This window comes from Diplotaxodon limnothrissa, linkage group LG14 (genome assembly GCF_057381915.1).
Source record: "Diplotaxodon limnothrissa isolate DT_005_m linkage group LG14, D_limnothrissa_male_GT1.1, whole genome shotgun sequence".
Classification (NCBI taxonomy): Eukaryota; Metazoa; Chordata; class Actinopteri; order Cichliformes; family Cichlidae; genus Diplotaxodon; species Diplotaxodon limnothrissa.
In genome coordinates, this window is record NC_140609.1 from 28,888,010 (window position 1) to 28,915,672 (window position 27,663).

At 43.1% G+C, this 27,663-nt stretch overlaps 1 protein-coding gene across 1 annotated transcript; it reads left to right on the plus strand.

The window, feature by feature from the left end:
• Positions 1 to 218: 218 nt before the first annotated feature.
• Positions 219 to 27,295, plus strand: arhgap32a (Rho GTPase activating protein 32a). The gene is made up of 22 exons (XM_085370611.1): positions 219 to 477; positions 7,401 to 7,514; positions 8,453 to 8,558; positions 10,638 to 10,729; positions 10,987 to 11,071; positions 13,875 to 13,961; positions 14,055 to 14,192; positions 14,299 to 14,391; positions 14,960 to 15,082; positions 15,265 to 15,342; positions 16,612 to 16,693; positions 16,824 to 16,973; positions 18,904 to 19,006; positions 19,776 to 19,920; positions 20,318 to 20,400; positions 20,767 to 20,874; positions 21,003 to 21,148; positions 21,255 to 21,468; positions 22,595 to 22,743; positions 22,915 to 22,989; positions 23,120 to 23,797; positions 23,978 to 27,295. Exons 2-22 carry the CDS (start codon positions 7,426 to 7,428, stop codon positions 26,248 to 26,250), a joined length of 5,097 nt encoding a protein of 1,698 aa, XP_085226737.1. The 5' UTR covers positions 219 to 477; positions 7,401 to 7,425; the 3' UTR covers positions 26,251 to 27,295.
• Positions 27,296 to 27,663: the final 368 nt, after the last annotated feature.

Here is a 27,663-nt window from a genome sequence, read left to right on the forward strand (position 1 = left end):
ACAGGGTTATGTAATTCCTTACTGAGCATTACCTAATGCAGCACAACTTGCCAGACGGGGCTCTTCGGACTGGTGAATATTTCTCCAACAAGCGCTTGCAATACCCTCATGCCTGCCTCATATGTGGGTCCTTGACTTTGAAAGGTCTGGGAAGCCCTGAGGCTAAAACATCCTAGGCGCGGGCACGAGGTCAGTTCAGCAGCGCTCGCTCCCGGCACCGAGTGTGCAGATTTCCCAGCCTTTCAGTCAGTCCGGTCGCGGCTCCCGGAAAGACTCCCACACTGCCTCAGCGATGCCGCACCCGGTCAACGGTTTTCTCCGCAAAACGTCTACCTCAGATGATCAGCCGTAGCCCGAGTGTGAGTCCGAGCCGCGCATTTCTGCAGTGCGATGCTGACAACATGTTTCCTCGTCGAGGAGCCCTGCGCTGTGCAGCATAGAGGAGGCAGCAGAGTGGAGCAGCGGGTACAGTTACAGGTAGGCTGCTGTTTGAGCAGGGATCGTAACTGGCTGTGCAGACATAACCACACCGGGTTTAATGTGCTGTCAACCGCCGAAGGTGTGACCATCGCGCGTATTTTACACCCCCCCCCCCAACCAAGCTGATGTGATTCTTTACATTAGAGTTGACTAATGATCGTGTGTTTATGTGTGCGCGTGTGTTACGCACGCAGCTGACCGCTGATCTGTCAGGCCCAACAGGTCAGAGTACACAGGCTGTAAAGTTTTCCCAGTGGATCCCAGGAGTCGGTTTACGGGACTGCAATATGCGCATGATTGCATCACAGGGAATTAAAACTGACTTTGTCTGTCAAGAGGATTTCGTTGCTGGTGTGTGTCTGTGAATCACTGTTGTGCAGTGCGTGGACACAGTGTAACCAAGACCCGTGTTACTGCAACAGTGCAACACTTGCCCTGCAATAAGTGTTGTGACACCTGCACTTCCTGTATTCGAATTTCTGCCATGTGTTTATTTATTAGTTAGAAAGATCTTTAGTGTTTGAAAGCTAAGAATTGTATTGTAATTTGTGAGGCTGTGTTCATTATGTAAGATATGGCAAGTGTGGTGGAGGCTTGAGTATAAAATAGCTGTAGAGTAGAAACAAACATAAAGCAACAGTTCTGAGTGAGATGCTACTGAAATATATTAAATGAACTGTTAATGTGTTAAATGTAATGTATACCAATCAAGTGAATTTCATTTGCCCAGATTCAATTAAATGTAAAATTTTACATTATACTTATGTAACAAAATCACATGTAATTACATTAGTCAAACACAGAAACAGGCAGATTTTTGAGTGAATGGTTAGTCCATCAATCCCTCAGTTAACTGAAATATGTTAACAACATTTGAGTAATCATATATATACATTTTAAATGGCTTTGTTTTTAAGACTGCAGATGCACCAGTAAAGACTTTGAGCTATTTGACATTCTGTACTAATGAACTATATTTTTATCCAGTTGATGACATTTTACACAACTCCCAGAATCCACTGGGTCCAGTTTGTCACTCGGGAACAATTATGTTTGTAATGTCTGTAGGACAAAACGTGCTATTTACAGACACTGTATTTGGCGTTAGGAGATAAATGCATTGGAGATGTCGTAAAACAAACGATTCATCGTAGAAAATATTATTTAGAAATGTGTGTTGGAGTGTGTGGGCTCGCTGTAATAATTGCATTAGTCATATTCTATGGTAATGTGTATTTTGTGTAATGTGGTCCAGTCGACTGTACAGTACAGCCTTATAAATGCATTTCCACAGAGCTGAGTCAAAACCTCCCTGACAGCTGAACATGAGCTTTACAAAGTTTGTAGCTGTTGCAGGGATTGCTGTATTAGATTGCACTAGATTGTAAAGGGAGCTGGGATCTTGTCCTCTGGCATTCCTGCATTTTTTCTTTTTTTGTCTTACACAGTAAAATGGTAAAATGTCTTTTTTTTAGACAAAGTAAACACTCGTGCTTATACTGGAAAGACCTTCATCTTACTGTAAGGGTTAGACTGTCATCCAGAGTGACAGATCAGCTTGTTGATTAAATATTTGGCTCTGTTGCATACAACTTAATCGCCCTGCTGGTCACCCCGCTCTCTGCCTGGCACCGGGGATCACTGTAACTCTGGAGGTTGCGGGGCAAAGGCCGAGCTAAATTTAATCTCACTGTGGTTTGATTTCAAGGAGATTATAAGATCAAATGACCGCTCGCCACCACCATCTCCTCCTCCTCCCTCTATGAAGTGATTTGAGCCCAAGCTTCAGTAACTACAGTTGATTTTTTATTATTTTTTTTAAACGGCATTATCAGAGAGCAGTGCCTCACCTGCTGTCTCAGTCCTGCCGTGCAGAGAAGCAACAAATAGACTTTCTGGTGATGTGTCGGAGCTTCTGGCCAAAGGTTCCTCTGAGGCATCATTTGCCTCCTTGTGCTTACCTCATCCTCAGTCTGGAGGAGCATCAAGTCACGATGGACGGGAGAGCGGTTACCATGGTAACCACAGGGCTTTCTCCTCTGCGTCTCTTGCCTGTGTTGACTGCAATCCAGAGCTCAGAATGAGAGCATGAAATCAAGTTTCCTCCATCGGCCAGCCACTTGCCTTTTGGGGGGTTCTGCAGAAAAAATAAAAGAATTTTATTAAAAGTGCAGTTTAAGCTGATACAGTCGGTATTTAATAAACTTCACAGATACCATGGCCATGTGTATGTGAAAGGGTCACATACCCAGAGACAGTTATCACTATAGACCGTATATAAGAAATGGGCATCGTATTTGGGTCTGAAAAGTAGAACCAGTGCTCAAGGGCCTTAAACCTGCTTTCTTTCTAATAGCAACTATTGGCAACTATGATATAGTCATCTTGTTTTTCCATTCATGACCTCAGTAAACACTTTGCGAATATATTTATTGTCCCAGTCACCAGTTCCAAGTCTTATTGAATCCAACACGAAGTTCATTTTGGTAATCATAGTTCCATGTAAAGTAAATAGTTTATAAAGCAGAGTATCTGATTGGCTGTCATGTGATTTAAAGACACAAGTTTATGAGTGTGCCGTGCCCTCTCTCCTTATTCGGATTCACCCCTCACATGTGAAATGTAGTTTTAAAGGACCCTGATGTTGACGGGCAAAATGCTCCGCTCACAGATGAGTGGGTGGTGTCATGGTGACTCCTCCTCCCCATCTATGATTATCATCACACTTTGTTGTGTACCTCAGCTTCTCGGATAATTTCAGCTTTTTTCTAGCTCATTTTGGGTTTCTGACCTGCCATCTTTACTATTTTGGCTCATTCTAACCACAACAGGCCTGCAAACCTGCTTCACACAGCCCAGCTAACACTGAAATACAGACACCCAAATGTGGTGAAAACAGCAGGACAGAGTGTAGCAGATTTACACTTATCATGTAGCCAGAAGTATTTATTTAGGCAACTTCCAACAATGTGTGTTTTATCATCTGGCCAGTAAGGGATCAAATTTAAAAAGTAAAAATCAAACATTCTGCAAGCTAGCAGTGATAATTACAATGCAGCCTTATTGTTACTCTTTTTGCTCTTTCATTAGACTTCTGCTAATTCCATAATGAAGGTGTGATTAGGTCATATTACACTGTTTACTGTAGGTCCACAGAATGGGAGCGATTTTTGCATTAATATGTGTCAGTTAAATTCAATTTTTACAGAGAAAGGTAAAAAGACATTTTCATATTCCCTCTCCTTCTTCTTAGCTTCCTTCCTTCCTTGGCTTGCCTTCCTGCCTCCTCTCATATGTGATAAAGTATCTGTGACTCACTTAGACACATCTGCTGTGTGTTTGTAGCTACAAATATACAGGCAGTCATTCTTCTTGTCAGCACACATGCTGATAGCAGTTTCATAAAAAGTGTGCACGACTGTGTAGGCTGCCCTGTTTTTCCTTAAAATGCCATCTAGGCCATCAGATACCGGGGTGACATCCTTTTACACTCTCTGTTGCAGTCTCCTGACATCAGAGCAGCACTACTTTTTTTCTTTTTTTTAAGTGACAGGTAGAGGGTTTCTTTATTTGTACATCTGGATTAGGTTTGCTTAACACATTGAAAATGACTGATGGAGATGTGGTGGAAAGATGATTTCTGCTTGACGTACAGCAGCTCTGCAGTTTTAGTTACATGGGTTTGATGCCTGGTTTGGCGGGATGGTGTTTTTCTCACCTGTACGGCTGCATCAATATGTGCTACCTGTTTCATTGCCAAGATCAACTAGAGTAATGACTTTTTTTTACAGATGTGACAGCTTTATCTTTTTATAGCTCAAGCTATTTGGGGCAATTCCAAAATAGTCCTCCTGTTTTTTCCTCCATGTGTTGTGATTTTCATGATGCTGAGAGGTGTTTGGTATAGCCCTCAATCATATGTTGCTGTCGGCTATCTTCAGCTCATCCCCCACAAGTTGTCAGGCTTCTGTTTCTGTCAGGCAGCTTTAAAGCACACAGCTAGCCTGCCTCCTCTGCAGTGTGCAGTACAGCATGTTCCTATGCTTGATTCACTGTCTTATGCGGTGCCATCAGCAAGGTCAGGTATTGTACCATGTAGCACACTTTTTTTTTTAAATCATGGAATGCACGATAAAGGAAATATTGTAAACAATGAAGAGATAATGCTTGGATCTTTTTGTGTTAACCTAGATTTTTAAGCTGTAAATAGAGGCACTAATTTTATTACATGTGCCTCTAGAGCCACATTAATTGGCAGCATACTGTCTTCACTTCTATATGACTTTCCAAAAAACATTCCCTCCGGTGACCCTTATGAAGCAGTGCTTGATGCAACACTTCTAAACAATAAATTAGTTTGCTGCTTGCTTGTATAGTACGTTGGCTCTCCTTTGGCAAGGTTACAGTGTCTATTAGAGAGGAGATGCAGTATGAGATGTGGATGAATTGGAGTCTGATCTGGCCCATATTCCTGTCTGCCTGCTCACATTCTGCTGAGTCAGGAGGCTTTGTAGAAGGCCGTCAACAGCAACTCAGTGAGGCTCTGGGCCAGAGGGGCTGGTGGGAAACTGCTACTACAGCAGCAGTTAGTTGGGGCTGACGAATCTACTTGTTAATCCAAACATTTCTGTGCTGATTAGCAGAGCTGCTTAGGGATGGTAAAACTGCCTTAGAGTTAAATGGAGGGATTTTTAGTGCTGGAGATGAACCTCAGAGGTGTGAAAAGAGGCTTGTTTTTTCCACCCACACGCCCTTTTAACATGCACTGTTTCACAATGCACACCCACATTGGTTAGAAGCTAGTTATGGGAAGATTGTGGTGCCGAGTTTGCTTAATCAGGGCATTTCTTCTGTTTGTTTACAGTACATAAGGAGGTCAGTAGTGATACTGGATTCCATTAGACAGTAAGATAGATCAGGGCCATATTGGTATGAGCCTTTCCAAATATGATGATTCTTACGCATTCTTACACTTAAAACTTTTTAAATTTGAGTTTTGGAGTGTGAAGTTGGCATGTTCTCCTCATGTCTGTGTGGGTTCTCTCCTGGTACTCCAGCTTCCTCCCACAGTCCAAAGACATACAGTTGGTGGGATTAGGTTAACTGGTTATTCTAAGTTGCCTGTAGGATTGAATGTGAGCATGAATGGTCGTCTGTTTCCTGTGTTGGTCCTCCGACAGCCTGGCGACCTGTCCAGGGTGTACCCCCCTTCTCGCCCTGTGGTAACTGGGATAGGCTACAGACCGTGACTTGGAGCCAAGCCGAGCACATAAGAAATAACCCCAGACCAAAATTGCACCTGGACAGCACCAGTATGAACCTTATTTAGTTGTCTGTGACTTGCAACAGAGTGAAGGTCAGTACAGGGTATACTCTATGACCTCCCAATGTGAGGTGGTGCTTTGATAGGGATAAGAAAGAAAGAAGAAAGTGTTCTTTATTGATCCCCGTGGGGAAATTCCTCTCTGCATTTAACCCATTCACTCAGTGAAGCAGTGGGTAGCCATTGGGCGCCCGGGGAGCAGTGTGTAGGGACGGTACCTTGCTCAGGGGTACCTCAGGGTGGCTGTTCAGAGGAATCGACCCCCCGACCTTCCGATCATGGGGCCACCGCTCTACCTACTGAGCTATCCCTGCCCCTAGATAACTAGAAGTAGATAATGGATGAAGTCCATATTAAGACGATAGCATTACACAGTTGCTGCAAATTTGTTGGCTGCACATCCATGATGTGAACGTCCCATTCCACCATAGATGCTCTATTTGATTGTGCAGTATACTCATTGTCATTTTAAAGGAATCAGCAATCAGAGGATCAGTACACTGTGGTCACAAATGGATGGACATGGTCAGCAACAATATTCATGTAAGCTGTAGCATTTCTAATCATGCCAGTTAACACTAAGGAGCCCCAAGTCTGTCAGGAAAAACCTCCCACACCTTTATGACACTAGCCTCAGTTTCCTGTTCTTAGGTGACTGGAGTCACACCTGGCGTGGTTTTCAGCAGCTGTAGCCCATCTGCTTCAAGGTTCAACATGTTGTCCATTCAGAGATGCTTTTGTACATAGCTTGGTTGTAATGATTGATTATTTGAGTTACTATTACCTTCCCATCAGTGTGAACTATTTTGGCCATTCTCCTCTGATGTACGAAGTCATTTTTAACCAGAGTACTGTGCTCACTGTACATTTTCTCAGTTATGGACCATCTCTGTAAACCTTACAGATGATTTTGTTGGAAAATCCCAGTGGATCAGCAGTTTCTGAAATACTCAGACCACCAACAACAATGCCATATTCAAAGTGATTTGAATCATCTCTATTAACAATTTGGATGCTCAGTTTAAACTTAAGCAGGTTGTTCTGAACATTTCTACGTGCCAAAATTTATTGAGTTGTTGCCATGTGATTAGCTGATAAGATATTTGCATTTACTAGCAGCTTAACAGTTGCACCAAACAAAATAGCCAGTGAGTGGATATCTATGAGCAAAGATAATGATGCTAAGTGAACTAATTTTATCCCGGGGCTCATACTGAAACTGCCATGACAGCCTTGACATTTTCTTGAAGGTGGATGTTTTCTCCAGCTAACTCCTGTCAGTGCAAAAATGATAAAAAAAAAAAAAGGAAGAAAGAAAAGAAGCTGATATTCTCATGAAATCCTCTCATGAATGTGCCGTCTGACATTCTTTATATCCCTGAAGCAGCTCCTGGCACTGTAGCATGATGTCATCGCAGATTACAGTCTGGGCTATGTGAATTGTAGCCTTGAGAGTCGCGCACGCTGCAGCCTCAAGTGTGTTAACGTCTGGCGGCTTCATAGGATCGGACTCCTTCTCCCATGCTCTACTCTTACGCTCACCCACCCACTCTGGCTTTGTCTCCCTCCCTCTCCTCCCACTCACGTTTCTCTACAGCGGACAGTTGCAGAAAAGCAGCATCATGGAGGCTGGATGCGTGGTTGCCGCGGTGATTGAGAATGCTGCCTCAGGACCCGAGGGAGAACCAGGAAGTAGTGACGTCCTTGAGAGGTGAGTTGCTCTGTTTTTTTTCTCACATCATGTCAGCTGATGTGAATCATGTAAAAACATAAAAATGTGTGGAGACAGACGTGTGCGTGCGTAGCTCTAACTATCATGTGCTTGTGTGCTCATTTACATGCGTTTTTGCATTTGAGATGCTGCATGAAGGAAAGTAAGAGCAGGACAGCGTTAAGGCTAAAACATGACCCTGTCCCCAGAGAGAGAGACAGACAGACTGTCTCTGTTTCAAGCTTCATCATGTCCAGACTTTACCATATCTCTTCTTCTCTTATGCAATTCACTGTATCCCTGTGGATCACATAAATTACACTGTGTGTCTGTGTTCCTGGCCTGGAGTCCTGATCTCATCATGCTGAATTACGCTGACAAAACCGTGCTCTGTCTCTCTCCTGGCTTTGTTGCTCATAAAAGTTGAGCTGAATGGAACCTCACCCTGCCCTCTTCAATACACTGAGTCACATTTCAAGTGACGGTTTTGTGAAGCAGTCCCTTGTGGGTGAATTGTCTTTATGGCTCACTGAATAGTCAACCTTGGCTTTCCTAAGGGCATCCAACAGACCCCAAATGTGCTACAGTTTGTTTTGTTTTGCTTTCAGATTAATCTGGATCACGGACATTTGTGCAACATATGTTTCCACCTTGACCTGATTGGATTAAACTAGTATTTTCACATATTTCCCAGTTATCATATGTGATGCAATTTAAACCTTGCAGTGCTTGTACAACATGTTTTCTGGGCCATGCTGTTGCAATGTCAGGATTTGAGACCAAGCCACACTTTATGAATTCCTCCTCACTTGCTCCCTCTGGTGTATTTTAAAAAAAAAAGTGACAAGCCTTATTTTAAAGTCTCCGTGGCACAGCAGTTGATACTGTGACATGTTATCTCTCTTTTATTTAAATTCCTGGCCTGTGTCTTCCTGTAGTGACGTGTTACCGTCTACCGAGCTGGACAAAGACGATGCCTTACCTCAAGCCACTAACAGTAATCCTCTAGAGGAGAAACAACCACAGGAGACATCCACTGTCATGGTACACACACACACACACACACACACACACACACACACACACACACACACACACACACACACACACACACACACGCGCACACACACGCCTCTGACTCATCACTTATACAAGAAAACACATAAACACCAGCAGAGATGGATGTCTCCCTTCTTCCATGAGGCTGCACTGGTTCTGGAGGTTATTCACAGCATCTTGTCACCGAGGTCATATGGCGGACATGTGAAAGTCAGCTGTTATGTAAATTTGCATTTAAGGATATCTCACCAGAGACTGAGATGACATGCTTGATAGCAGCTGAGGTAAAGGTGTGATGACGGTGTCATGCCACAGACACATGATGTCATCTTTTCTCTCTGTTTGTCTTCTTTATCTATCTGAAGGGGGATTTTAAGATGTAAAATTGGTGAATTTTGTTTGTTAATTACCATCTGTCTGTTTCTATCTCTCTCTATCCATATTAATCTCTCTTAACTCTGATATCTGCACATGAATATGCAGAATCTGTTAGCAAGGGACTTGCTAGATTCTTGTTCCTGGAAGCGTTCTGGTTTCTGCTTAAAGCAGTATTAACCATTTACATCTGGTCAATGTTAGACTGCAAGCAGGGAAACAGTCCTGTGAAGAGCAAAGGTGGGTGGCTGTGGGGTAGTGTCATTACCGTGGGACAGCATGTATCTTGTGCCAATACTTCCTGTTTGATTAACCGAACATAGATGCATTTTAAAATGCAATTTAAAAAAAAAACAAAAAACTACTGACTGTATGATTATTATTTCTTATTTGCTTTTTAAAAATGTATCTACATTCTTAAACAATAACGACTACAAAAAACAGGAAGTCCTGGCACCAGATACCCGTTGTCTCATGGTTACCTCCTGAGGGATTATTAGGCAAAGTGGTCACATGACGTGTGCATTTTTTTTTTTAATGTATACTGTATTTTAAAAAAAAAAAAAAAAATTCCAAGTTTGCATTTTGATTTTCAAGCTATGTACACGTGGAGTGGGTGGAGACAAGTGTGACGGAAGGATAGTGGCAAGAGTGTTAGGGGAAGTTTGCTCAGTGGTAGAGAAACCTGCTATAATACATGTTTGGAGACGGTGGCACTTACCTAAAGTCAGGAGGCCAAGGTGGAGGTTGCAGAGTTGGCAGGATTAGAAATGAGTACATCACAGGGACGGCTCAAAGTTAGAGAGGCAAGGCTGAAATAGTTTGGACATGTGCAGAGGAGAGATGGTGGATATATTAGACAAAGAAAGTGGATTATAGAGCTGCCAGACAGGAGGAAAAGAGGAAGACTGCAGAGAAGATTCATGGATGTAGTGAAGGAGGGCATGCAGAGGGTTGGTGTGACAGAAGAGGATGCTAGGGATGATCTGCTGTGTCGACCCCTAAAGGGAACAGCTTAAAGAAGAACAAGATTACAGCTTATACTGCATTCATGCGTTCACTATTGAAAACTTGATTTCTAACTGGAAAAATTCCAATGAACTCTGCCTCAAAGTGAGCAAGTTTGCTGCACCAGTTTTCTGAGTTGTTGACATCATGGTGGTATGAAATATGCTGAATAAAGTACATTTTTGGTTCAAAGTAATGAACTTGATAACATCTGACTTGATAACAAGTCAGATAAAGCAGTATTTGTTCATTATGTACTAGAATATATATCTGTCCATTCATGTGCATGGCTTTCTAGCTCTATGGAGCACAATAGCAACGTAGTACAGTAACAGAATCCATGGAAAGAAAAGGCCTAATGCTTACAGGAATTGCTAATATTAGTGTAAATGACATTTCAACAAAACATGAACACATATATGATAACACAGTTATAGGATAGCAAAGAATGCAATACACCACAGCATATAGTAATATAACATATTAGCCTTGCATACTATGCTGTAGCATAAAACTTATTGTACTGCTTAGAGTCACTCCTTTAGTGTGTAGCACTTCAGTTGTAGCACCTTCACTCTTTCATGTGATCGACATCATTACTGTGGTCACTGCAAATGGTTCTCCATCAGCTGTCCCGTGACTGACTGACATTTATCGAAGGATGCTGTCTCCGTTTGGCAGGCAAGGAGCGATGACATCACAGAGCACCCGGCTGAGCCCATCCTGCGTTCCTGCGTCAGCACAGCCAGCATGAAGGTCAAGAACATGAAGAAGTAGGTGTTCCTGGAGACAGTGTTGCTGCTATTATAGGCAGTAAACCAGGCCTCTTATTCAGGCCACTGAAATGAGGACCTATAAAATGACGGGTGTGACACAGACAGATAAGTGAGTCTGTTATCATGTGCAGACCTAACCTCACCCTTCTTCTTCTTCTTCTTTTATGCCAATAAACTTTGCTCTTCTCTTTTTCAGTGTTTTAAATACTGATAAGTTGCTGCGTTTGCTATATTTTTTTGTTTTTGTTTTTCAGGCTGACTTTTCCCAGAGGTCACTTTCCCAGATTGGCAGAGTGTGCCCATTTCCACTATGAGACAGTTGATTTTGGCAATGTTCAGGTGAGACCTGAAAATACTTACACCGTGACTTCAGCAGCAGAGTTTCTATGTTTAGTAATTGTGTCTTTGGCTCGAGTTCAGTGGCCGTTTTAGTGAATTGCTCCAGAAAGGAATCATTCTTTAAACGCAGCGTGGCAGCTGAATCGATAACCTTGTTTGCCTTTCCTGGACAGTTACTGCTCTATCCTTCTTTCTCCTTAAATGTCACAATAGAGCAAATAGTCTATTCTATCCAGGAATTGTAGGATTTTGTATGAGACAAATTTAAAATCTCAGTCTGATAAATCACATGTTACGTGTGTGAGTGTGGCTGCAGTTATAGTTGATGCAGGGGAAGAGTTAACCTAAAAGCACAGACTAAACCTTAAATCCGGCTTCATAACACAGGCCTCTGAAGTCAGTGATTGGGATTCCTTTCCTTTAACCACGTAATAAATTATTTGGACATATAGATAATTTTCTAGGTTTAAGAAAGACTTTGTTCACTGCAGTGATAATAAGAAGCAGTGAAGCCTTAGTGGCTGCTCATCCATGTGTGGAAGTGATTGTTAGTCGCCTGGTTAACCTCGGTGTAGTGCAGGTTGCTTGCCAGCAGAGTGCGTCAGTCACCTCTGATACAGGCTGCTCCAACTACAGGCTGCCAGTGTCAGCTTTAGGCTGCCAGAGCAGTGTATGCATGTATGCACACATACTTTAAGGCTGAATCCCTACATCTAGTATTAGTCAGCTACAGTGTAACAGGCTGGACGGGACTTCGATTCTTGGATGCTCTGACTCTGTTGCGCATCCTCTTGTGGTTGCCATGATTGTGATGGATGCATCAGCAGCGTGGAGGGAAGTGGAAGCAGCACAGTTCCAGTGACCTTGGAAAGCACCACAAGGAGACAAAAGGCAGAGTCAAGCTGAAATAGAAATTTGGGTGTGTGGAGACATTGCTGTGGGGTGTATTGCACGCCACAATGCAACGTGATGAATCCTCGACTTAATCTGAGAGATTAGTCTTTGTCCCGTGATGCATTTCTCATGTCTCTTCATCCACATAGTGCAGCAGCCAGGTGCTGATCAAGTCTCATATATCATGATTGCAGAATAGCACAAGGACAGCAGACTGCCTCTGTCTGCAGCCTGCCTGATTGATCCCTCTCCAGATTAGCTGCAGTCTCGCCTTGAGAGCGCAGTGAAGGAGAATTGTTTTGAAATGACAAAGGGTCATCTTTGTGTCTTGTGCCTTTGTATGATGGATGAGCTTGTGTATCTGTGTGTGCCGGCTGAGCCCATTTTACTGGCAAACCCCCTTTTGTTGCCGGAGAAAGGAAAGAGGGTTAAGAGAGAGAGAGAGAGAGACCGAGGGAGAGCGAGAGGAGGAGGGTGATGGAGACCGAGCGCAGGAGAGGGAGGAGGGGGAAGAGATCGAAAAAGGGATGCAGGAAGGGGGGTAACGCACACACACACACATATATACACACATACACACACACACACAGTTGGGAGCATCCTCTTTTCATATATTCTGCTTTTAGAACAGAGCATGAGCGCGCGATGATCCAAAGCACTGGAAATGAGCTTTTTGGGTAAAACGGCAGGGGACGGCAAATAGGCGAGCTGCGTTTGAGCCGCTGCTCTGAGCTAAGATTTGGCTTGTTGGAGGAGCTTGCTGAGGTCCAGGACTGCGGCTGCACACAAAGAGAGAGCCACCTCCTCCAGCTGCGGGGAATATGTGAGATGCCTTAGTGGCAGGTAACATAACCATGCGTTGACTATATATTCATCTGAGCTTCTGATGGTTGATATTCGTGAGGAAATAATGTCACGCTTGTGCATTAGCATGCTCTAGTTTGAAGAGAGGAGCCTCTGAGGTGTGAGCGTCACGGAAGAAGTGATGCTCAAGCATGCCTTCGGTGAAAACTTTGAGATTTTTGCTGTTTTATTTTTATTCAAATCTTTTAAATTGAAACCTACTTTTTTGTCTGTGATTCAGTCCATAATCCTTCTCATCATAATCTCTTTGGCTCGTTGACCCGTCCGTACCTAATTTAGCTGTTTGGTCGGGACTAGTATTTCAGATTCTCACAGTGTACAAGAGCTCTTCCATCATGAATTATTTAGATACAAATTTCTCAGACTGCGTTCGTTGTCACTGTGGTTTGCTGTATTACTGCTGAGCAGTAACTGGGTCGCTGCGTGTTGTATAACAGTGTATCTGGATGAGTTGCTAACAGATATAAATAACCAGAACTTCCCTTGGCTTCGAGGCCTTTGAAGTCGCTGCTACAGTAATGTCTATCAACAAATTCCCAAACTACAGTGAAGCTTTGATCGTTTCAGTTTTGGGGCATATTAAAAATTAGTGAGGAGGAAGAGAAAAAGAAATATTCTTTAAATCTACACCACCTCCAAGTTCTGAAATCCTAACAGCTGATCTATTATACATTTCATACTGCAGGATTTATAGTGAAGTGCTGCTGGCAGATGATATATATCCTCCTTATCCGCCAAATAACTTAACCACGAAGGCTGTCAGTCACATTTAAAGATCATTTGTCGGAATTCCTTTTTTACAAAATCTTCACATCCTCCTATATTAATGCATTATTTGCCCACAGTGCCTTGGTGCTTGATTTTCATCACACTTTTTCACTCCACTGTTCAGCGTAAAAGTGGTTTTACTATTTCATGCAGAAATGGGTCCTTACATGAAGTTCTCCTTGTATACCAGGTCATATACAGAGAGGTTGTTGTATTAAACTGATCAATTATTTAGCACGACAGCCTTCTCAGCGTTAGCTTCTTTGTCTCTCTGTAGCTGGCCTTTGCAGAGGGGCAGAGTGAAGGACCAAAGGCTGGGCTGGACTCCAAGGAGCTGGTCTTTCTGGTCCAGATCACTTGCCAGGTAACATCACTTGCTACTTTTGTGAACGAGATTAGATCGCACGATGTCGTATATTTCTTTCCATTTCCATTTATCATTTGTTCGTCCTCTCAGGGTCGAAACTGGCTGGTGAAGAGGTCTTATGAAGACTTCCGGGTGCTGGACAAGCATCTGCACTTGTGTATATACGACCGTCGTTACTCCCAGCTCACTGAGCTGCCGCGATACGACACGCTGAAGGACACCGATGAGGTATCTATGTCCATAACGTATAAGATCACAGATTTGCCTGAAGTTATCTGTTTAATGTTACAGACAGTTTGTGTTTTACAAATCTTGATCATGTGCTTCCTTCCAGTCAGTAGCCACAATGTTGGCAACCTACCTGTCCCGCTTCTCTAACATCGCTGACAATAAGATCAACTGTGGTCCGGTATTAACATGGATGGAGGTATCTGACTATCTTTTTGGTGATTTTTGTTCTGACACTTTGCTTTTGTTGCAGAAAAACGTAAGTTTTTTATTTTAATCAAGAATTAGCACAATAGCACAACAGAATTTAGAGTGTCCTGGGCAAGACTGGTAGCATTAACCCTCCACATTTCTGATGGTGAGAGAAACCAGAGCTCCAAGATCATATCAACACAAGCATGAAAGAACTTGCGGTTGTCAGTGTATTTTGTGAAGTAGTGCGTCTCCTGTAGCTCATTCGCCTATAAAGATTACATTTGATGCCCTCCCCTGTAGCCTTAATGACGATTTTGGACATTGAGGGGTTATAAACATGCTTTAATAGTTTAATAGCTTATGCTACATGCTGTGCATTGTTCAGGCTCTGCTTTAACAGGGAACGACTGATATTAAGTCAAGTTGGAGGTAAAAAGAAAATATTTTTTTCCCTCTCTTCTGCTTCCTGTCTCTGTCACTTTTACTGCAGCGACAGAGCTCCCGTTCCCTGCTTCCTGTGCTTAAGAAAAACTGGGCTAACACGTCTCTGTTGTAACACTTTTTATTTTTAGATCGACAACAAGGGGAACCATCTGCTGGTGTCTGAAGAAGCTTCAATCAATGTCCCCGCCATCGCCGCTGCCCACGTCACCAAGCGGTACACAGCCCAGGCCACAGACGAGCTAACCTTTGAGGTACCAGCTATTATAAAACATCTATGAGAAACACACTCCCATTTGTTTAACTTGTTTTTTCTTCTTTAGCTAGATTTTATTTGACCGAGTGTTTAGCATATGCAGATTTCTGATTCCATCATGATTCCTTTTTAATGGACTCACCTGTGATCAGACTCATCATCACACGCTTTGTGATCCAGGTGGGGGACATTGTTTCAGTCATCGACATGCCGCCTAAAGAAGACACAGGCTGGTGGCGAGGGAAACATGGATTTCAGGTATAATAAATGCACAAATGTCCTCTTTCTACTGTATAATAATACAGGTAAAAACAGGTAATACCTTGAATTTAATTAAAGAGAACCAGAGGTGTCCCACTTTGCATCCCTGTTCTGTTTTACCTTTTAATATTTTTGAGTCATTCTATCATCATGGGTCTTCTGCTCGACTTTCTCTGGTTTCAAAAACATTTTGTGTCTGATCCAAAAAGATCTGAATAGTTTCTAAATGGTACTCTAGTTATAACTAAGCAAATAATGTTTTTAAAATATGTTTTGTGTATTTTAATTTTCGAGTCCTACTGCCCCGGAGCAGTCTGATAATCCAGATTAAGTTTAAAATATAGTCAGAGAGACATTAAAAATGCAACAATGTAGCATTTTCATATATATTCTGGCAGTTAGCGTGTGTCCTTGCTTTCCTGCAGCAGTTGTGGCTTTAGACTTACTGTTGGAATGGGGAGTTAAGGTCTTGGAGATACCGATCTCGGCATGAGGAAACGGCAATTTGGCCTCGCGACACTTATGACAGGAAAGTTAATTATTAATCCCTTTCTTATAACTGTTAATTATTTTGCTGTGTTTGATGTATAAAAACATTTCAGGCATTTTATTGTGGATACTTTATGAGATATTCATATTCAAATATAGTTTCAGATTTCAAAGTGTGAACGAAAAACACGCTGGGAGTGGCTCAACAAACCAGGAATACAATGTATACAAAGTAATTAGCATATGAAGCCTAAATTTCACAGCAATCGTTATATCCTCAGACTTTGGACGCACAACATTTTTATGCAAATTGGAGATGGGAGAGCAGAAAATGTTTTTAAAAATTTGATGCTTTGAAATAAATGAACCATTTACAATGTCCATACAAAGTCTGTGGATATATTTAATAATAGGTTTGGCCTGCAACTCCAGGATGCCTTACCAAAGTAATCAAATGTGTTGTTGTCCCTGCTAGAGTAGAAGTAGTTGCTGCCAACAGGAGCACGTTTTGCAATGAGGATCTAGACGCAACGAGACAGACTCACAGGTTTTGTGTCTGTTTGTCACAAACAATGACAGCCACACTATTGCAGCTGATAGCTGAGGATTTAGCGTCTGAGGCAGCGTCTCATGCTTCCTGACCTATTTCTGCACCCTCGCCGTATAACAGTCTGCTCCAGCATAAAACACCCCCTCTGGTCCTTTTAACATTCAAGCGTATCACAGTTTCTGTCTCTCCCCTTTAGTCCTCTCAGTCTCTCTTCTCTCTTCTTCCAGGTTGGTTTCTTCCCCTGTGACTGTGTTGAGCTGATAAATGACAAGATTCCCCCCAGTGTTCAAAGCTCAGTGCCAAAGCCAGGTACTTTTCAGTGTGTGTGTGTGTGTGTCGGTGCGTGATGATTTATTTAAGACTTGCTTCCAGGATATGAGTCAGATTGATTTCACTCGCCTGTTATATGTATGTTGGTTGTGTGTTTCATCTTAATCAGTGTGTAAGAAGCATGGAAAGCTGGTAACGTTCCTGAGGTCTTTTATGAAGTCTCGACCGCCGCCGCAGAAGCTCAGGCAGCGCGGCATCCTCCGAGAGCGTGTGTTTGGCTGTGACCTGGGGGAACATCTCCACAACTCAGGACATGAGGGTAAAATGGATTTTTATTTCTCATTTTACAGTGAATCATTTTTACCTGCTGGCTGTTCACATTTCAGTGTAAACTGCTGGAAGGTAAGAACTAATCCCAAAGCAGGGATTACCTCGTGAATCTGTGGCTCTATAGATTTTTGTAGATTTGCCAAAACTGCTTTGTGTATTTTGGGTTTTTAGGCCTTCGGGTCAATAGGTAGACAATACTCATGTGACTTTCATCATGTGTATTATTTTAATTTCATACATTTCTTGCTAAATATTGTAGTAAAATCTGTTCTTCACGCTGGATAATGTAATTTCACCTGTGTTGTGACTCCTTACAATGAAGCGATGCCTACTTGTAACCTTTCCTCGTGGGAACACTTCAGCCAGTGAGTAATGATTCATAGAAAACAGCTGAAATAGGAAAAAATCCAGTTGTATTACAGTGTTTTTCCCTGTTGAAGGTGGGTGATGTATGTTTAAATGCTGCGTAAACACTTCACTCAAGAGTCTTAACAGCCTCAGGACTGTGTGTTTTGGATTCGCTCAAGATAAATCACAGTACCTTGTATTTACAGTGATGAATGAGCCTGTTATCCACTGCAACACATTGACTCAGTGAAATGTTTTTAATTGTTGCATAGCACAACGAGCCATGCTGTGGTACAGAGAAATACGATCCAGGTTTTCGGGCTTTGGCTGCACATGCAGTACTTCGTGGTATGATTGATTTTTGTCAGGGCGTCCCATTCAAAAATTGCTTTTGAAAGAACCGATCGAGGCATCAAAAATGTGTGCAAAATGTAACACAAGCAACGTGATATAGAAAACCTCCAACTTATAAAACACCTGAAGAAAGGATATTTTTAATGACGACTTTCAATTTGACACTAGCTATAAGCGTGTTTGAGTCTTTACTGCAAAGTAATCCATGTCTACGGTGCGAAAATAGCAGATTATCACAAAAACACACTAAAAAAGCAGCTATTTAAATGTGACTATTGGAGTTGAAACAGAGAATGATGCGGAGATAAGCTGGACGTTTACCACTGTTACCTGCCCGTGGTCAGTGATGGCCAACCCAGTAAACAGACTGCAGTGGTTAGTAAAAGTCTTGGCTTGTAATAACATGTAGAGATGCACAGTACACCGAATCAAGACAAAACGGATGTTTTATTGTTACATCCGCCATTTTCTGTCACTTATCTGAGTCATTGGTCACAGGGCCAGCTGTCTAAGCAAATATGTTCAGGCCTCCCTCTCCCCAACCACCTCCCTAACTCATCCAATGGACCCTCTGGGGGAAGCTCATTTCTACCAGCAGGCTGTATGGAGTGCAGCTGTGCTGTAGCTGAAGCAAAAAAGGAGTTTATTGAGACCATGGTGCAAAACTTTTAGTAGACTTTGGGGCAATTGTGGCAAACCATCAGGTTTTCCAGGAGGGGAGAGCAGGGCTCTACTCACATTGTCTACAGTAAGTGTAGTGCACTGGAATAGTTAGATCCCAGTAGCACGGCTTCCACAGAAGAATCAGAGACTGGGGACCAGGGGGAAGACTTGCCCATCACTGATGGCCAGGCTCCTGGGGTGGATGAGATTCTTCTCGAATTTCTTAAGTAACCGGATGTTTCAGGGCTGTGTTAGTGGGCATGCTTTTGCAGCAAAGCACTGAACTTGAGGACAATGTCTCTGGACTGGCAGACTGTGGTAGTGGTTTCTCTTTTTAAGAAGGTGGACCGGAGAATGTGTTCCAGCTTCATGGGGATCACACTCTTCAGCCTCCTCTGTAAGATCTACGGCAGGCTGCTTGAGAGGAGAGTCCATTTGTTAATCAGAGGAACAATGAGTTTTGGGGTTTTTTATTCTTATGTGGTAATGCATAGACAACTTCAGATATCCTAAAGGAATGAAGCATGTCGCTGACCATCTTTTGTCTATTGCAGTGCCCCAGGTTGTTAAGAGTTGTGCAGACTTCATAGAGAAACATGGAGTGGTGGATGGGATCTACAGGCTCTCAGGGATCTCTTCCAACATTCAGAAACTGAGGTTTGTGCCTGTTTCGCACATGCTGCAAAATCGATATATAACCCTAAACAATTCCTGAGGATTCCCAGGAAGGACCAAATTCCAAAACTGGCATCTACCTTCTAAAATATTCCCTCTAGTCTGAGTTCCCTCTGGGGTTTCAGTGTCTTTTTTCTTCTTCTTTTTGCTTATTTTCTTTTTTCTTTCAAAAGCTTTTTTGGTGACTGAATTATGATAAGTAATTGGAAATATACTGAGATTCATTAAATATTATTTTCTTTTTGAGCTGCTTCTCTTGGAATCCATCAAACACAATTTGTTTCAAGCTGTGCAGCTCTGAACGGCTGTAATGGTCTTCTCATCTATTTTATGCTTGCCAGGAGGAATTTGTGAAACAATCCCCCATCAGTACATAAATTAGGCACAGAACCTGATGGTGTTTGACAGCCAATCAAAACGTCTTTTCTCACTTAAAACTGACTGACACCACATGAAATAGTCTTTCAACATTTATGAAAACACAGGAGATAAAAAAGCAGTCGACGATTTTCTGATAATAATCAGCAAGTTTATTAATAGATTTCCTGCATTAGATGCAAGAATGAAGTTTTTTTTTAAACAAAGACACTGAAATAGTAATAATAATTATCATGTGGTAAATGAATGATTTCTGCCTCAAAAGGAGCTTATAGTCCTGTTTTTGTTGTTTGTTTTTCTCATATATTGACAGATGGGCAGTAGGATGACTCCCACACTGTTCTGCTTTCTCTTTATTTTGGTCTCCATGTAGGCATGAGTTTGACTCTGAACAGGTCCCAGACCTGAGCAGAGACGTCTACACACAGGATATCCACTCAGTGGGCTCTCTCTGCAAACTGTACTTCAGGGAGCTGCCCAACCCTCTTCTCACCTACCAGCTCTACGACAGATTCTCGGTAAGGACCACAGCACGGGTTTACACTGGGAATAGATATCAGAAAGGAAGCTGGTATTGCAACAGTGTCAAGTATTACAAGTAGGGCAAAAAAGCTGCGAGGAACCTATTTCTAGTTATTCAGTGTTGACAAAAGAACAGAGGAAATCATTTCAAAATTTCTGCTCATTTTGAAGTGCTGCTCAAAATGGGGTCAGTGCATCACGCTGAGCTTTCTAGGAACAGCGGGGGTTGTGCATGTTAAAACCCGAATAGCAGATTAAGCGAGACAAAACAGTGGCTGCTTTGAATATTTAAAAAAAGAGGGGGAAAACGAGAGCGGGGATGTTGAGGAAACTCCCTCGGCTGTGATTAACGGTCTCGAAGTCATGCGCGCTTTATCCTCTGTCTTTTTACAGGAGGCTGTGTCTGCAGCCACAGATGAGGAGAGGCTGGTCAAAATCCACAATGTCATCCAGCAGCTGCCTCCTCCACATTACAGGTCAGCTTTCAAGCTCGCTGCTGCTGCACCCTGGTGGTCTGAAGTAGAAATGGGATTTTGTAAACAGCATGTCGGACCCTGCTGAGAGCCTGATTTGGTTTGTGGAAGCCGTGAGATCCCGTTTTCCTACACAAGCCGATATCTCAGTTACAAAAATGTCTCTCATATTCACCAAACACAGCAATTGAAAGTTATTTTATTTAGCTTGAGATTTGAAAAACTGATCCTACCAGTTTCAAATCTTTTTATTGGTAATAGGAAGGATAACTGTGTTGGGTTTGAGCAGATACAATAAGCTAAAGTTGTCAATTTTAAAGTCTAAAAAGAAAAAAGCTTAGATTAAAAATTTACTTTTTTTCTCTGCAGGACACTGGAGTTCCTCATGAGGCACCTCTCCCAACTCGCCACCTTCAGCTCCATCACTAACATGCACACAAAAAACTTAGCTATCGTCTGGGCACCTAACCTCCTCAGGTGACTATCATAGCGTCACAGCATTAGCTTTGCTGTTTCATTCTAGCCTTTCTGTGACGGTGAACTGGGGCATGTCTCAGTGGTACAGAGCTGTGAAATGGGTTGCGCTGTGCTTTGCTGTGTTTCAGGTCCAGACAGATCGAGTCGGCCTGCTTTAGCGGCACGGCCGCGTTCATGGAGGTGCGTATCCAGTCGGTGGTGGTGGAATTCATCCTCAATAATACTGAGGCTCTCTTCAGCCCCAAACTTAATTCGATCATAAGGGAAAGGACTGGTAAGTGTTTTTTTTTAAACTGTTTCCCAGTCAAGGATTATAAAAGTTCTTGTATACATTATATACCCTGTATGCATCTCTAACACACTGAACATTTCAACTTTAGGTAACAACACCTTATCCAGACCAAAGTCCCTGATGGTCTGCTCCCCATCCACTAAGTTACTGTCTATAGAGGAAGCTCAGGCTCGCACACAGGTACATCTGAGCTCCCCGGCCACCACCCCCTGCCTCACCCACAGTGACTACATCGAGGTCGGAGAGGGACCAGGAGCTCTCCTCGGCAAGTTCCACACAGTCATCGAGCTTCCGATAGAGAGGTTGGTATATGGCCGCCTTCTGTGATATATGTGAAGGAATCCTTCTGCTTCTCGAACCGCGACTCACGTGTTGTCACACCCGATCTGATCTGTTTATTGATAACAGTTAATGGATGAGCAGCATATTTGGCACTTAATTAAAAGTCATTTACAAAGCAAAGCTGCAAACTTTATAACTAAATTATTCTTTAATTAGATGCCATGAGATGAATAATCGGCCAAAACAAGTATCTGAAAATGTCAAGTTCACTTTTGGAAATTTTGCATTTTCTCTCTTTTTTTATTTTTTTATTTTTTTTAGTCCAATCAGATGACTGATGAGCCATGATGAGGCATCCGTCATCTGTCAGTCCGTTTACAGTATTGGTCACAGTTTAATCGCACTTAACGATGATGACGTAATGGGTCTTCACTCAAGTTTTACAACAATTTGGCTGAATACAAATTGTAACACATAAAAAAAGAAATGTGTGGATAAGGTCACTTACAAGGTTTTTCCATTTTCACAGTGTGACCTTCATGCACACCACTTACAAATTCTTGCTCCTGATGGGCTGAAGAATCAGTTCAAACAATTTAGTCATTCAAGTCATTAACATGAGATCCTCCATGATAATAAACATGCTTGAACAACATGAAAAAAGCTGAAAAAACAAATGACAGGAGAGTTCGAACTTTCACTTTGCCACGTGTATCCTGTTAGATGGTGATGAACATGCTCCTATTGGTCATAATCGCTGAGTCAGTGCTCGTATTACTGGTCGGGGGTTTCCTATCATCATTGTGCTAATCCGGTCCACTCTATGACATGATGATCATGCTGTTTATGGCTGTGGCAGGATCCTCTTTGAGTTTTGAATGGATTTGAATTCTAATACGTTTGTGTAATACAGCCAATGATAAGAAAACCTTTCACTCTCTTCTCATACTTCACAATATCATGCAATTTGTGATTGATCGTGAGTCATCGCTAACACTCTGGTTGTAGACTAGATAATTAATCACATCATATAATGAAAAAATAGTAACTACTAATGTCTTGTTTTTGTTCACAGCAGTTATTTCTTCTTCTTGTACTTTTAGAAACAAGCGCCAGTATTGAAAATGATGCGTTTCTGTGTTGCAGCAGCAAGCGGCCTCCTGCTAAGGCTAAGAAGTCTCCAGTGGGGAACTGGCTCTCTTTTTTCCACCTGGGAAAATCCCATTCTGTGTCCAAACGTAAACTGAAGCGACACCCCAGTGAGCCTAACGAGATAAAGAGCATTGCACTGCCAGGTCAGCTCACTGCTGCTGTTGCGCAGCCAGAAAACATGCAGCTTCTGTACCCCAAATCTTTATTGCTTCTTTTTTTGCATTTTAATTTATCGCTTTCTTGTACTGATTGATGTATTTATTAGAGATGCTGATTAATTTATTAGGAATATTAATTTGATCAAATGTTTGCAGGGGGAAGAGGAGATAGTGGCACTTTGCGCTCTACCAAAAGTGAAGAATCTCTCACCTCTTTGCAAAATTTACAAGGTAATTAATGTTTAATATTGTCTATTTTCCACACTTCAAACATGCTGCCAGTGGTTTATAATATTTTTGTACAACATACTACTAAATAATCAGTATAAATATAATATGAGTATAATTTATTCCATCCCAGGGGAGCCTCCAAGTTACCGTCCTCTCAGACCTCGTTCAACTAGCGAGGCCATGTCTGCCGTCAGTAAAGACGACCTCCACAACGGCGGCAGTAAACGCGACCGCAAAACAAAACCGCCACACGAGAGTCATGCTGGTGCTGACCGTGTCAGTACTGCAGCAGGCATTTCACCTCCGCACCAGGAGGATGACCTCGACCTTTCTCCACCGGCTGCAGGCATCTCTATTTTAGACTTTGACCCCATGTCTTTTCAGTGCAGCCCACCTTCAGCAACCCCTAGACCACAACACGGTAAAGATACAAACAAGTGGAGGAAGAATGTTGGTTGTTCTAGTGAATCAGAGCTCATCTCTTCTCCTAACAACAACAACCTGGCCTGCCTACAGTCTCCAGACATTAGTCCAGTGCTCAGTAAAGGTGTGAGGAAGGTTAGCTACAAGCAGCTCTCCCCTAAACTCAGGAAGAAATCATTTAAGACGCAAGCAGATGTTCAGTCTGCATCCATGTCTCTGCCACCTCAGAAGGTTTCTTCTACCCCAGCGGATAACAGTGACGCTCCACTGGCAGATGGAAAAGGGCCCAAAGCGTCCTATCAACACTGCAGCCCACTCAGCACAGCGAGCCAGGCATCAGCTGTGACAGACCTCACTCAGTCTGCACAGAACATGTCCGATCCAGGTTAGTGCCATTGCTCTTTCACATTGCATACTTGATTTATACTGTAAAGTTAGCGGTTATTTAAATAAGAATGCCTTTCTTAGTTTCTTATGAAAGCTTTTGTGTCTTGTCCCATCATGTCTTACCATAGCTTTGTTTGTCCTGTCATACTGTAGCGTTGTTTGTCTTATCCCTCCCCAGGAACAGATAGACTTATGAGTTCAGTCTCTGTTCTCCCTCCTCACCCTCCCTTGACGAGTGCCGCACGCAAGTTGGCTCTGGCTCTGGCTGAAACTGCCCAAAAGGCCAGCAGTGGCTCCCAAAGAAGAAGCAATGTCCCTGTGCATCCGCTTCACAGACCGGAAGCATCTCACGTCCAGGACAGACCACCACGGCCCTCAGTCCTTGATCTCAAAGCATATCCCCAGGAGTACAGCGGCTCTAATGTCTCCCCTGCTTCCCAGTGGCAAACATCGGTGCACAGCCCTGCGGAGACCCACTGCTACTCTCATCCTCTTCATTTCCTGCCTCCGCACCTCTGCTCAGAGTCGCTACAGGTCACCGACGGACAGGAAAGCATGTGCAATTTCACTCCTAATGTCAGTCCGCTCGGGTCAGGGAGCTTGGATGAAGGCAGCGCTGAGAGGAGGGACTGCAGAGAGAAAAAAGAGCTTAGCGATGTCACGCAAACAGAGCACACCTATCAGAGTGTTGGAGTGTCAACACCCACTCAGCCCGTCTACTCGCCTCAGAGCCCATCGGCTTCTCCTGGATACGTCAACCCGGACTCGATAAACGTTTTTAATTTCCGCTCCGTTCTGGCAGAGACCTCCATGCCCGCATCCATCAAGGAGGTGTTTCCGCGTCCATTACAGCCCTCCTTAACGCATCATTACAGCCCAGAAGAGGAGACGCCGCTCGGCATGCTTGAGGATGTCTACAGTAATCAACATTATCATCATCATCATCATCATCATCATCACCGACCAGTTCAGGCAGCACGAATGCCTGCACCTCACTGCCCTCGGCCTGATGCTCTGCCGGTTCACCTTTCTGGGCCAAAAGGCTTGTACAGGCAGTCCTCTGAAGGCCGCTACAGCAGTTTAGGTTTAAGGCACCCTTTGTCACCTCAGTACAGACGATACCATAGAGATGAGCACCTTATCAGTGGCTGCCACAGGCAACAAGGCCAGTGGCAGAGGTCAGACGATAGAGTAGTCGGGCACCCGGCCATCCGGAGGGCTCGCTCCTTCCATGCCCCTCAGATTAGTCATTACGAGTTGGCAGAGACAGAAGTCCTGCCCCCTGACACCATGTTTTATGTCGAGCAGACAGCAGGCCAGGAAGCACCTTATCAGAGGCTGAATCAGACTGGTCTTCACCCTGTGCGGCCGCAGTTTGAGAACACACACGCTGACTACCACTACAGTCCCTATTCAAATGTGAACCCTGCAGATGGCTCTCGCTATTACGCAGAGCCCTGCCGGCAAAGCGGCATCCGACACAGTAAGTCTTACACCGTGCGTTCAACAAGAGAAAGCGGACAATCAGATTACTACAACTACTCTCCTCAGCGCGTCCCCCCTGTGAACAGAGAGCTTTTCATAGAAAGCAGGGACACTGTTGTTTATGAGGCGAGAGACGCAGAAGTTTTTGAAAGACTCTTATATCAACCAGTCATGCAGGAGAGTAAATCCAGACATAAAAACACATATCCAGCTGCGTCTCCTTGCGAGAGTCCCATCTCGCTTGCTGACACAAGAAGTAGAGACATCGCACACACGAGAAGCAAGTCAGACCCTGGAAATGCCTGCCTCCTTTCCGCTGACAAGATGGAAAGACAAAATGTTATGCTTACATCCCCGACTTCCCAGAGGTCCCAGCCGGTAGACCCCGAGGTCACCAGGCGGCAGCGCGTTCACCGCTCAAGCGCGGACTCGGGGCCTTCCAGGCGGATTCACATCAAAGAGCGTTCCTCTCAGCAGCCACCGCTTCGCAAAGTCCCCTCGCTCCCGGAAAGAGGCTGTCCTAACTTTAAGACCGTCGAGCACAACGACAGAAGCCATACGCGAGGTCACGACCAGGATCGATTAATGATGACCAACGCTGTCAACAGCTACTCTGGTATGGTGAAACCCAGCATCCTCAGGAGACCCGGGAGGTCGCAGAGCACCAGAGAAAACCGTCACTACTACCATTACCACGCCAAATCCCAAATGGATCCCGAACATCTGGGATCCTTTTCCAACAGAAGGACTCAGAGCACTAAAGTCAGGCCCACACAATATGACCACATGGAGGGGTATTACGCAGCACCCAAGCCTAAACCCACAAGATCCGTTAAAGCCGTGGCAGGATATCTGCCTGGCCAGGGCTGCATGTCGCCCCGCGGGCACAGACTGTTGTCCCAGGCTCTGGGTCATGAGGCTTTTTATCACGCTGCTCTGAGATCAGAAGCCGGGGTCTACGAGTGATTCTGACCACTGTTTTGTTTTTTTTGTTTTTTTATCTGATTCCACATTGGGGCCAAAGGAGAACAGCACTTTATCCTCAGCCAGACCAACAGACTGTTGCTTTGAAAGTGTGTTTATTTTAACCTTCAGGAGCTGCTACAAAAAGTGTGAAGTGAGGCTGCTGCTGCTGGGGATCATACTGCCAGCGTTAGTGGTAGTTTCATATTTTCCCAGTGGCTTCCAGGGAAGCTAGAAGCCAACAAATGAATCGTATGCAGGCCTTGTATTAAATGAAAAGAGTGTAAACACTAAGACGCATGACGAGAAGAAAATGTGTTTAAAAAAGAAGAGATTTTATTTAATGTCTAAGCAACACAACAAGGGATGACAAGGTAAATTAACTGGTTTTATGAATATGATTTTAAAGTTTAGAATGTGTATAAAATAACAGTCATTTTAAACGTATATTTCTATAAATAACACATCTAACATGTGGCCAATGTACTGTACATTTGTTTTTTATTCTGGTCTGCTCAGACTTCAACAAGCACTTTTAAGGATAACTGTGTACGAAACACATTGTCTTAACGTGGTATACATGAAGCCTCTTGATATATAGCGTATCTATTTTTTTCTGTAAGAAGCAGCTTGCTCAGAATCTTTGTTTAAAATCCAAATTAGCACTTTTTGGGAGGGTCGGTAAAGCGGAAGATAACCTCATGCTTTCTAACTTTGCGCTTCTTTTTCTTTATCACACATTGTGTATTGCAAAATAACAATGAGTGCTATGATTTTTGATTTCGTATTTTCCTTTTCTTTCGTTAAGGTCGAACGCACCGCGGCAAAATATGCTCGAGATGTACATGCGAGTCAGCTCATGCGGTTCGGTGAAAGTGTATTTTGTGCGGCATCGTGCTTTGGTCGCGTAATGAAAGTTTCTTCGCTCTTCATGGGGAACTTTTAACAGTGTGGTGTTTTACATGTTTTATTCATTTAAAGATGCTCTTTTAAATTCTTAATGTAGACGAGGATATTCTGTTAAGACATGTTAATTGAGTTATTTTAGTGAGAGTAAAGAAAAAAAAATAAAGATATATTATCAATGATTACAGTGCGTCAAACTCTTATTTCGTGGATATATTTAGAGGACATGACTTAAGATACTGTATATGCATCTTTTTGCTTTACTTTACCTTCAACCCTTACTCATTAGTGTTAATGTCTAAAAATGGATGCTTAGTAACCAGAGATATTACTTTCTTCGTGCTATTTATCAATACATGGCACCTACATTACCCACAATGCAACAATAGGCCGCAGTGCTGTCGAAGAACACACTTTAATGGCTTTCATCTAAACTAATTAATTTCTAGGGGTCTCTACAGTGTTGGAAAAACAATTCTGCTTGCTACGAGATATGCCTTTTTGTAAATT

Coding starts and splice junctions, on each gene's coding strand:
- arhgap32a (XM_085370611.1), top strand. CDS start 7,426: ATGGAGGCTGGATGCGTGGTTGCCGCGGTGATTGAGAATGCTGCCTCA. Junction 15,343..16,611: donor GAGGGAAACATGGATTTCAG/GTATAATAAATG, acceptor CTCTTCTTCCAG/GTTGGTTTCTTCCCCTGTGA. Junction 19,921..20,317: donor AGCTCTACGACAGATTCTCG/GTAAGGACCACA, acceptor GTCTTTTTACAG/GAGGCTGTGTCTGCAGCCAC.